The sequence below is a fragment of the Nannospalax galili genome, unplaced genomic scaffold (assembly GCF_000622305.1).
Source record: "Nannospalax galili isolate Female #2095 unplaced genomic scaffold, S.galili_v1.0 scaffold960, whole genome shotgun sequence".
Taxonomy (NCBI): domain Eukaryota; kingdom Metazoa; phylum Chordata; class Mammalia; order Rodentia; family Spalacidae; genus Nannospalax; species Nannospalax galili.
Window position 1 is genome coordinate 994,397 of NW_008348313.1, and position 11,917 is coordinate 1,006,313.

General features: G+C 47.5%; 1 protein-coding gene across 10 annotated transcripts in view; it reads right to left on the reverse strand.

Moving 5' to 3' along the window:
* The window catches only part of Plekha4 (pleckstrin homology domain containing A4), a 40,279-nt gene that overhangs the window by 4,645 nt on the left and 23,717 nt on the right, over positions 1-11,917 (reverse strand). For 6 of the 10 annotated variants that reach the window (XM_029569273.1, XM_017801106.2, XM_017801105.2 and 3 more), the window contains 4 exons: positions 8,368-8,508; positions 3,760-3,859; positions 3,617-3,693; positions 2,133-2,294 (listed from right to left, as the gene is read on the reverse strand). In XM_029569273.1, coding sequence (XP_029425133.1) covers positions 2,133-2,294; positions 3,617-3,693; positions 3,760-3,859; positions 8,368-8,508 — 480 coding nt within the window. The remainder of the gene's footprint in view (positions 1-2,132; positions 2,295-3,616; positions 3,694-3,759; positions 3,860-8,367; positions 8,509-11,917) is intronic. The other 4 variants (XM_029569274.1, XM_029569278.1, XM_017801109.2 and 1 more) reach the window with 1 other exon arrangement.

Genomic DNA, 11,917 nt, shown 5'->3' on the forward strand with positions numbered 1-11,917 from the left:
TAGACATGCTCTCCTTACTGGCTGGCTTTCGTGGTGTCTGAGGTGCTATGTGGGCTGCTGGGGGGAACTGTTACCAATACTCCTGTTCAGTTATGGATGCTGCACACTACAGTACCAGAATGCCAAGTAGAGTGTGCCTGCTTGTGCAATAGTGGCATGATTACCTCGGTTCAATCAACAGCTTTCCAATTGGATTTAAGGCCCGATCCACAGGAGGGAGTTAACATCTGGTACCGTAAGCCAGAAGCAAAAGCCCGTGACTGGGGAGGTCACAGGCCCATCAGGGAAACGACTTCAACTGTTTTATTACATGAATGTGATTTGCCTGTCAAACTGCCCAGAGATCACTGCTGCTGTGGAAAGAAACTTCATTTGTGAATGATGGCGCATTCCAGAGACTCATAACACCAGTGAAGCTCCTGAAAACACGTGACTGTCACAGCCACACGTGGCTTTAGATTGCCATCCACATCACCCCTAGAGGGCTCAGAGGGAGACAGTGAGGAGAGAATGTAAGAGCAGCTGACAGGTTTTTCCTGCCAGGGAGCTACCTGGAAGTCCAGGGACTCAGGCTTTGTGTCACCCACCATGCCTACAGCTGCTTCAGGGTCGTCCCTGCTCCCATGACCCCTTGACCCACACTGCGGTTAGTAACCCCAGAAAGACTGACTCACTGCTTCTCCAAGGTGGACCTTGGTGCAATCGTTACATTGGTCTGTCATGGGCTCCCTTTCTGGGTGAGCAGACGTGTGTGTGATGGATGGATGTGTGTATGTGTGATGGGCAGGTATGTATGTGATGGGTGTCTATAGTGTGTGTATGTGTGTGATGGGTGTAGGGTGACTACGTGTATGTGATATGTGTATGTAATTGTGTATGGTGTTTGTGTGATGGGTCTGTGTGGTATGTGTGTGTGGTAGGTAGGGTGTAAGTATGTGGTTGTGTGATGTGTGTGTGATAGATGTGTGTCTGATGGGTGTGGTGTGAATTATGCGTGTGTGTGTGAGATGGGTGCATGTGTGTATGTATATGTATATGTGATGAGTGTATGTGATGTGCATGATGGATGTGTGTGGTGTATGTGTGTATGTGATGAGTGTGTATGTGTGTGATGGGTGTGTGTCTGTGTCTGTGTGATGGGTGTGTGTATGGTGTATGTTTATGTGCGTGATGGGGCATGTGTGTAGCGTATGTGTGTGATATATGTTTGATGTGTGTGTGGTGTATATATACATACATGTGTGTATGTATGAGCGTGTGATGTTAGTGTGTGATGGATGTGTGTGTGGTGTATGTGTGCATGTGATGGGCATGTGTGTGGTATGTGTGGTATATGTTTCTGTGCATGATGGAGGCACATGTGTAGTGTATGTGTGTGATGTGTGTGATATGCATTTGATGTGTGGTGTGTGTATGTACATGCATGTGTATATGTATAGTGGATGTGTGATGGATGTGTGAGTGGTGCATATGTGTGTGATGGGGTGTGTGTATATATGTGTAGTGTGTCTGTGATGGGTGTGTATGTAGTATGAGTACATATGTGTAATATGTGTTTGATGTTTGTATGTGTGTATGTATTTGTGTGGAACGGATGTGTGTATGTATGAGTTGGTGTGTGTATTGTGTGAGTTGTATGTGTGTGCACATGTGGGATGTGTGTCATGTGAGTGTGTGTCACGTGAGTACGTGTGTGTGTGTATGTGTGGTGTCCTCCCCCAGGAAGTCTCTCACACACTCTCTGTCCTGCTCTGTCAACCCAGCCCCAGGACACCGGGAAGCTGTGGAAAATACAAGTCAGGATGACCAAGTCAGACAAGGAATGGGAAGTATTCTCATTCTACGAAGCCAGGGAGCTACAGATGTGGCATAGTGGGCAGAGTGCCCATCTACATGCACGAAGCCCTGGGTTTCATCCCCAGCAAAGCATAAGCCAAGTGTGTCTTATCACACTTGTGTGATAAGTATATCACAAGTCTGTCACCCCAGCACTAGGGAGGCAGATGGAGGAGGACCAGCCTTGGCTATGCAGCTAGTTCAAGGCTAGCCTGGCATACAGAGACAGTCTCAACAAAAACAGACTCAAGCTGGTAGAAGACCCTCTACCCTCCGCAGGCCCCCACTCTTCTCACCCTTTGCTCTGTATCAGGCTGGCGTCCGGCTGGGGACATTGCCCTCCCCAGGGTCAGGAGCCTGGGGGAGGCAGGACGAGGGAGGGGGAGCCCACACGCCTGGTTCCTGCGCATGCGCTCAAGCTGCTCCTGGGCACTCATGCGGGGCCGAGCCACGGGGGCCTGGGGAAGAGAGGGACACCAAGACTCCAACCTTGGATTTCCTCTTTATGTTCCAGAAATTTCCTACCAACAGCCTGGCACTTTCCAGAACATTCATCACAGTTCCTCAGGAGGAACCTTGAAAACCTGGACTTGCTGCAGTCCCTCCTGGATCCTGGACTCCAAGGGACCACACACCATGCACCTCTCTGGCCTCACTCCATCACCTGCCCTGACTCAAGTGACAGGAAGCACTTAGACCATCAGCTTCTCCAGTAACGACACTAAGTGCAAAACACTAGCTCCTTTTTGGAGGAAGAAGTACCCAGGGACTTCCACATGCCAAGCAGGGGCTCTACCACTGAGCCACACCCCAGCCCCTCACTGGGGGAGTCTAGGAAGGGGCTCTACCACTGAGCCACACCCCAGCCCCTCACTGGGGGATTCTACTAGGCAGGGGCTCTACCCTGATACACACCCCAGCCCCTCATTGGGGGATTCTAGGCAGGGGCTCTAGCACTGAGGAGTCTAGGCAGGGGCTCTACCACTGAGCCACATTCCAGCCCCTCACTGGGGGAGTCTAGGCAGGGGTACTACCCTGATACACACCCCAGTCCTTCACGGGGGGATTCTAGGCAGGGGCTCTACTGCTGAGCCATATCACCAACCATGTATTTTGCTTTAAACCTTATGTGTTGTAGACAAGCCACTCAGCCCCATTACAAAGGTGAAAAACATGAAGACTCAGAGAGGTTTAGTAACTAACCCAAACCACTCAGCTGGAGGAAGTTGGCATAAAAATCCTGTCTGCTTTCATTGTGGTTTCAGAATTGGCTTCTTGGGTCTAGAGAGATGGCTCAGTGGTTAAGAACACTTTCTGCTCTTCCAGAGGACCCAGGTTGGGTTCCCAGCACCCACATGGCAGCTAACAACCATCTGTAACTCCAGTTCCAGAGGATCCAACACTCTCTGCTGGTGTGGGCACTGCACATTCATATAGGCAAAACACTCATACACATAAAAAATAAATAAATCTGGGGACTGGAGAGAGGGCTCAGGAGTTAAGAGCACTGACTGCTCTTGCAGAGGACCCGGGTTCGATTCCCAGCACCCACATGGCAGCTAACAACCATCCATAACTCCAGTTCCAGGAGATCCCATGCCTTCTTCTGATCTCTGAGGGCATGCGCGACACCAGTGCACTCACATATATGTAGGCAATACCTCCTACACATAAAATAAGAATATTAAAATATTTTTTAAAATCTTTAGAATCCTTAAAGGTCAGCAATGGTCAGAACAAATAGTTCTGAGAGCCCTAAGGCATCAAAGAGAAGGCCTACCTTGGTTCCCAGCTTTGGGGATGGGGGGCGGCGACCCTCGGGACTGGATGCCCTGGAGACCCTTGGAGACTCAAGACCTTGAGGGACAGAAGGGGACTTAGTAAGGGTTGAAACACGGAGGCCCACCCCACTGGGGTGCTCACCTGAGCTAGGGCTGGTGAGGGCTCTGTCACTTCCTGGGAGTCGCCCCCAGTCCACCTCAGGGGACTGAGGGGAGCTAAGTTCCAGAGACTCAGGCAGGCTCTAAAGAGGTGAAAAGGGAACAAAATATTGTAATTATTATCACTACTACTAACATTTTTCAAGTATTTAGCAAGATTGCAAACCCAGCCCAGTGTGGTGGCACACACTTTCAATCCCAGCATTCGGGAGGCAGAGGCAGGAGGATCTCTGTGAGATTGAGGCTAGCATGATCTACATAGTGAGTTCCAGTCCAGCTAGCTACAGGGAAACCCTATCTAAAAAGAAAAAGATTACAAATCCAGAGTCAGCTTCAAATTCTATCTCTACCATTTACTAGTTGTGTGCCTTTGAACAAGCTGCTTGACCTCTCTGTGCCATAGTCCACCTGTTGATATGTAAAGCAGGTAAAACAGTGTTTTCCCATGAGTACCCATTGGGCACCTATGATGATCTGGCTGATACAATGGTGTAGGAACTTCCCTGTGATGCAGCTGTCTTTGACTCACCATATTCCTGTATTAAGCCCAATAAACTCACTCATTCACCAACCTGGACTTGATGGAGTGGATGGACACTTTGTCACACCTCCCCAGGAAAAGTCAAGTGACAAACTCCACAACATAAACATTACATAAACAGTCTGGGAGATGACTCAGCAGGTAGGGGCACTTGCTGCCAAACCTCAAGGATGATTTGAGCTCTAGTCCCAGGACCCACATGGCAGGGGAGAGAACTGAATCCCATAGGTTGTTTTCGAGGTCCACATGATGCAGTGTGGCATGTGTGTGTGTGCACGCATGCACACACACACACACACACACAGTGATAGCAGTTTTTGTAATTAAAAAAAATTATATAGCTAGGTGTGGTGGTGCACACCTTTAATCTCAGCTCTCTGGAGGCAGAGGTAGGTGGATCTTGTGAAATTGAGGCCAGCCTGGTCTACACAGAGAGTTTCAGGCCAGCTAGGGTTACAGGGAGACCTTGTCTCAAAAAAAAGTAGGGGGCTAGAGAGATGGCTATGGTTAGGAGCACTTGCTGCTGTTCCAGAGGACCCAGGTTTGGTTCCCAGTACCCACATAGCAACTAACAGCTGTCTGTAATTCCAGTTCCAGGGAATTCGATGCCTTCTTCTGTCCTCTGGCATTGCATGCATGTGTGCACTTACATACATGCAGGCAAGCACTCATACATATAAAAATAACAAATCTTAAATTATTTATTTAGTTAGTTATTGAGGTTTTCTTTTTGAGATAGTGTCTCACTATGTAGATCAGGCTAGCCTTGAACTTAGAAATCTGCCTATCTCTACCTCCCAAGTGATGGGATTAAAGGCATGGGCCACTATGCCCAGCTTTAATTTAGTTTTATTCTATGTGTGTGAGTGTTTTGCCTGAGGTCAGCAGGGGGCATTGGATCCCCTGGAACTGGAGTTATAGATGCTTATTAGCCACCCCATGGGAGCTGAGAACCAAGCTCGGGTCCTCCAAGCCAGCCACCAGTGCTCTTAACCACAGCCATCTCTCCAGCCCCTGTGATGATTAGTTTTCAGTATCAACTTGACACTTGGGGAGGGAGTGTCAGTGAGGGATTGTCTAGATCTTGTTGTCTTGTAGTCAGGTCTGAAGGAGTGCCTTCATTGTGTTCGCTGACATGGGAAGACCTAGCCCACTGTGGCAGCACCATCACCTAGGTGCGGGTCCTGATGAGTGGAGAAGGTGGCCAAGCACAGACGCATTCATTCTCCCTCTTTGCTTCACTAAGGATGTAACAAGCTGCCTTGACTTCCCCAGGGTAACCGGGCATGGTGAGCCCACTGAATCCTTTCTCCCTTAGAGCTGCTTTGGTCAAAGTATTTTATCACAGCAATAAGAAACTAAGACACATACACAAATAAAAAAAACAGAATGTAATTAAAAAAGGTTAAATACTAAGTCAGGTGTGGTGGCGCACGCCTTTAATCCCAGCACTCCAGAGGCAGAAGCAGGTGGAGGTTTTTGTGAGTTTAAGGTAAGTTCTAGACCATCTGGGACTACAGGGAGACCCTGTCTCAAAAAAAATAGTTAAATACTAAATAAGTTATAATTCAGCTATTATTATTTCTGCTTCACATATGGTGAAACACAGGCCCAAAATAAGTCAGTGACTGATGTTACAGAGGCAAAACCTGAACCTGGTACATGGTTGGAAGATGAGGCTGAGCAGTGGGCCTGGCCCAGCTGTGATGACAGAGGCCCCATGTGTCCTAAGGGTCAGCTCTGTGTCAGGTGTACTCCAGTCATCCCCTTACCTCCTCGGGCTCCAATCAGTCCCCAGTTTGTTATTCTGCCAGTGTCTGTGGTGTAAACCACTGTGTGAGTTCAAGCTAACTGTATGACCCATCTGGGTGGGGAGATGGGGAGACATGGGCTCTCAGGAACAGACAGGACCTGGCTCCAGTGGACACCCCTGGACCATGACAGCAAGACAGTGGGTCTGTGTTTCTGTGGGTTCATGTATAGACTCAACACATCAATAACTGAAAATAGGAAACAAGAAAATAGAGCCTGTACTCAACATGAGCAGTCATTTCCCTTGTCATTGGCCCTTCAATAACACACCCTAAGGGGTTGGGGAGATGGCTCAGGGGTTAACAACACTGCCTGCTCTTGCAGAGTGTTGGGATAAGTCAGTAGTGCCTGGAATGTAGAATATGGCCCAGCCTGAGACCTCCCAGTGAGGACCGCAGGAGACTGGCCGACTCCATTCTAAACACACTGTCTCTTACCCAACAACCCCCAGGCAAAACTATTAGGTCTCTAATCCCCTAATCCTAACCCGGTCTCTTGTAGATCATGTGACCTTGAGGACAGGCCAAAGGCCACGTAGCCTTAGAAGCTCCCTCCCTCCCCCTACCTACCTGCCCGCCAGAAACCCAACCCCGCCTCTTTGCCTGTGACACTTCCCAATAAAAATTTCTCCTTCGCCATATTAAAATGAGCTGTCCGCTGACACAATCTCCAGGTATTTTCTTCCGTCTTACATCATACTCACCGCTGCCCGAGGCCCCTCTTGCCACATTGGTCTCTCTCCTCACCCCAACCTTCCGTAATGGGGACCAGTGTGCAAAGGCCTCCTGGGAGCAGTGGAGTTCCGGTTGAGGGGAGGCTGACAGCAGAGAACCTGGGTTCAGTTCCCAGCACCCACATGGCAACTCACAACCATCTATAACTCCAGCTTCGTGGGATCCAATGCCATCTTCTGGCCTCCTTGGGCATCAGTGCACATACATACATACATACAGGCAAACACTCATACACATAAAACAAAAATAAATAAATCTTGGGACTGGAAAGATGGGTCAGTGGTTAGAGGTACTGGCTGCTCTTCTGTCCAGGTTTGGTTCCCAGCATCCATATGGCCACTAACAAGTGTTCAAAACTCCAGTTCTAGGGCATCTGACACCTCTTCTGGCCTTTCCAGGTATTGCACGCACATAGTACACACTTACATATATACAGGCAAAACACTGATATACATCAAAAATAAAAATAGTCTGGGACCCTTCTCATACAAAACTATAGCAATGGTGCACAAGACCCATGCAAACTTAGGCAGACAAAAACCCAGCACAGAACTGTGGAAATGAACAGCAGGCCCCAACCACAGTCAAAGAATTATTAGCAGCTGATTACTGCTGGGTGAGGAAGAACAGAGCTTCTTGAAGGGAGGGACTCTAGATAGGCTGACTAAACCCGGGTGGATGAACTTGCACTGAGCGACATCTGGGGACACTAACTCTCCATGATAGGCCTTAACACAAATGACAGAATGAACTCCAGTGGGGGAGCTGTGGGAGGGTGCCAAAGAGAAAGGGGTACAAAGATGATTTTATGTATGAAATACACAAAATTCAATAAAAAAATAAAAAAATAAAAAACAAATAAAAATAATCTTTTAAAATAGTAATAATGAGCTGGGTGTAGTGGTGCACACCTTTAATCCCAGCACCTGGGAGGCAGAGGCAGGTGGATCTTTCTAAGTTCGAGGCCAGGCTGGTCTATATATCCAGTTCCAGGCCAGCTGGGGTTAGAGGGAGACCCTGTCTCAAAAAGATCAAAATAATAATAATAATAATAATGTGGTAGAACACTTGACCAGTATGTATGAGGTCCTATGTTCAATCCCAGCAGTGGCCCAAAAAAAAGTACATAAATAAAACATAAAAATAATACTACACCCTACAACTATTTACATAGCATTTGCAAGCATTCCATGTTATAAGTAACCTAATGATGCTTTTAAGTATCTGGGAGGAAGTGTATAGGTTGCATGTAAATATATGCTAATGTATGCAAATATTTGTGTATATGCAAACACAAGCTAGTTTACATAGGAGCACAGGCACCTGCAAATTTCCAAAATGGATCCTGGAGCCAATCCCCTGAGGTTGCAGAGGGACAGCCCTATATCAGGTAAGGAAGAAGAAGCTTCTAGAAATAGAGGAGGTACTTGGGGTAACTGATCAAGGGAGAGGGAAAGAGGTGGATAGGGGATCTGCTGGGACAGGAAACTGGGGGATGTCTTACCTCTCGTTCTGAGGACTCTTCTCCTTGGAGTGCAGGGGATGGAGACTCAGTCTCAGTATGTGGGGGCTGTTTCTGGGGACCACCCAGACCTGCCAGTGTGTCTTCCACCATGCACAGCTGCTGCCGAGCAGATGCTCTGTCCTGGAGAAAGATGAAAAAAATAAGATGGTGGCAGCAGCTGATGGGCCCACCCAGCAGGGTCTGAACCAGCTAGTCGGGTTGTCTTGGCTGCTCAGGCCTTTTGAACATCCAGTTTAGGGTCCCAGTGTCAATATGCACAGAAAAATACTGTCAATTTTTTATTAAATTACATTTGCTTTTTTTTTCTTTTATTAAATTTTTATTTATTATTTTTATGTGTATGAGTGTATTGCCCGCATGTATGTGAGTGCACCCGTATCATGCAAGGCCACAGAGGTCAGAAGAGGGCTTCGGATTCCCCTGGAATTAAGGACGGTTCATAGCCACCATGTGGATGCTGGGACACAAACCCAGGTCCTCTGCAAAAGCAGTCAGTGCAGCTGAGCCATCTCTCCAGCCCCAGTTGCTTTTTTTTTTTTTTAATTTTATTCATTTATTTTCATTTTATGTGTATGTATGTGCACCTGTGTCATGCAGTGCCCATGGAGGACAGAAGAGGGTGTCAGATCCCCTGAAAATGGAGTTATGGACAGTTGTTAGCTGCCATGTGGGGGCTGGAATTTGAACCCAGGTCCTCTGCAAGAACAGCCAGTGCGCTTAACCACTGAGTCATCTCTCCAGCCCCTAAATTAAATTTACTTATGTGTGTGAGTCTGCGTGTGTGTGTCTGCATGTGTGTGTCTGCGTGTATGTGTGTCTGTGTGTGTGTGAGTCTCTGTGTGTGTGTGTCTGTGTGTGCATGTGCCACAGCATGCCTGTAGAGTTCAGAAGACAACTTGGGGTAGCTGGTCAGTTTTCTCCTTCCTTCCACCTTGGGTACCAGGGATTAAACTGAGGTTGTCAGGCTTGGCAGCAAAATACCTTTACCCGCAGAGTCAAGATGTAAGCCCCAATTTTTAAAAAAGATTTATTTTATTATTTTATTTATATGTAGGTCTCTTTATTTATATATGGTGCACATGTGTCTACAAGTGCACATGTATGTGCAGGTGCCCAAGGAGGCCAGAAAGAGGCATCGGACCCGTTGGAGCTGGAGTTACAGGAGTTTGTGAGCTGTCTGATTTGGGTGCTGGAATTTAAACTCCAGTCCTCTGATAAAGTAATAGCTCTTAACCACTGAACAATCTCTCCAGCCCCATGATTTCAAATTTGTACAAGAATTGCAGATCCCCATTGCAGAAACCAATCTGGAGGATATACATTTTCCTATGGTTATCTTTCCCATCCATGAACATAAGTCTCTGTTTCCATAGACTTTCAATTTCTCTTTTTAATTTTTATTCTTATTTAATTTTTAAAATATTCTATTTTTATTTTATGTGTGAGTGTATTGCCTGCATGTATGTAAGCGCACCTGTGTCATGCAATGCCTGAGGAGCTCAGAAGAGGGCATCAGATCCCCTGGAACTGGGGTTATGGATGGTTGTTAGTCATCATGTGGGTGCTGGGGCCTGAATTCAGGTCCTCTGAAAAAGCAGCCAGTGCCCTTAACCACTGAGCAATCTCTCCAGTCCCAATCTCTCTCTCTCTCTCTCTCTCTCTCTCTCTCTCTCTCTCTCTCCATGCGTGTGTGTATGTGTGTGTGTGTGTGTGTGTGTGTGTGTGTGTGTGTGTGTGTGAACAGCAGAATCACTAGGGAAGCACCAGACCTCCCTCTTCATCACACTGCATGGTTAGTGACAGGTCTCTGATACCTCCTGAGTGCTGGGATTAAAGGCGTGCGCCACCATGTCCGGCTCAATTTCTCTCTCTCTCCCTTTTTTTGACAGGGTCTCCCTGTAGCCCCCAGCTGTCCTGGAACTCACTATGTAGACCAGGCTGGCCTGGAACTCACAGAGATCCGCCTGCCTCTCCTCCCAAGTGCTGGGACTACAGGCGTGCACCACCACGCCCGGCCCCCAGTTTCTCTTTTAAAAAAAACAGAATTAGGCTGGGCGTGGTGGTACACGCCTGTAGTCCCAGCACTTGGGAGGCAGAGGCAGGCGGATCTCTGTGAGGTCAAGGCCAGCCTGGTCTACATAGTGAGGTCCAGGACAGCTGGGGGCTACAGGGAGACCCTGGTTCAAAACGACCAAAGAAAAAAAAAAAAATTAGGGGATAAAAGGCTGGGTCAGGGGTTAAGAGCACTGACTGCTCTTGCAGAGGACCCGGGTTCGATTCCCTGCACCCACATGGCAGCTGCAAACCGTCCTCAAATGCACTTCCAGGGGAATCCCAAGCCCTCTTCTGACCTCCGAGGCATTGCATGACATGGGTACACTCACTTACATGCAGGCAATACACTCATACACACAAAATAAAAATAGTAAAATATTTTTTTAAAAAAACAAAATTATTTATTTTTATTTCTTATATGTGTGAGTGCTTTGCTGCATGTATATAAATTCACTATGTGAATGCAATGCTAGAGCTAGAAGAGGGCATCAGATCCCCTGGAACTGGAGTTACTGATAGTTATTAGTTCCCATGTGGATGCTGGGAACTGAGCCCAGGTCCTCTGCAAAAGCAGCCAGTGCTAGGGCTCTAACCGCTGAGCCATCTCTCCAGCCCCAACCTTGAACTTCTGACCCTCTAGCCTCTACCTCCTAAGTGCTGGAATCATAGCATGAGCCACCATACCTGGTTTGTGTGGTTTGGGAATCAAACCCCGTGACTTTGTGCACGCTAGGCAAGCACCCTCCCAGCTGAGCCACATCTCCAGTCCTGTACCTGAGCATGAGCTTTTTGTGCCTCAGTCTCCTGGATGTTGGATGAATGTGCATCATTAAAGGCTTGGTTTGGAACTAAGAAGCAAATCTGAGGGTAAGCCGATGGGGTTAGACACACAGGATGAGGGCTTGCACTGAGGGATCAGGCTTGGAACAGGCAACACCAAGCCAGGTGTGGTGACCTGGAATCTGAGCCCTTGAGAGACAGGCAAGATGATCAGGGGCTGGAGAGATTGCTCAGTGGTTAGAGCACTGGCTGTTCTTGCAGAGGACCTGGGTTCAATTCCCAGCACCCACATGACAGCTTAAAACCATCTGTACTCCAGTTCCAACGGATCCAATACCCTCTTCTAATTTACATGGGCATTGCACAACATGGGTGCACTTACATATATACAGGCAATACACTCATACACATAAAATAAAATAAATAAATAAATAAAATATATTTTAAAAAGACGATCATGGGGCTGGATGACTCAGTGTTTAAGAACACTGGCTGTTCTTGCAGAAGACCCAGGTTCAAATCCCAGCACCCACATGGCAGCTAACAACTGTCCATAGCTCCAGTTCCAAGGGATCCAGTTCCAACGTTCTGCGGGCATTGCACAACACGGGTGCACTTACCTACATGCAGGCAATATATGCATACACATAAAATAAAAATAATAAATAAGTATATATTTTTTAAATGGGGTGGG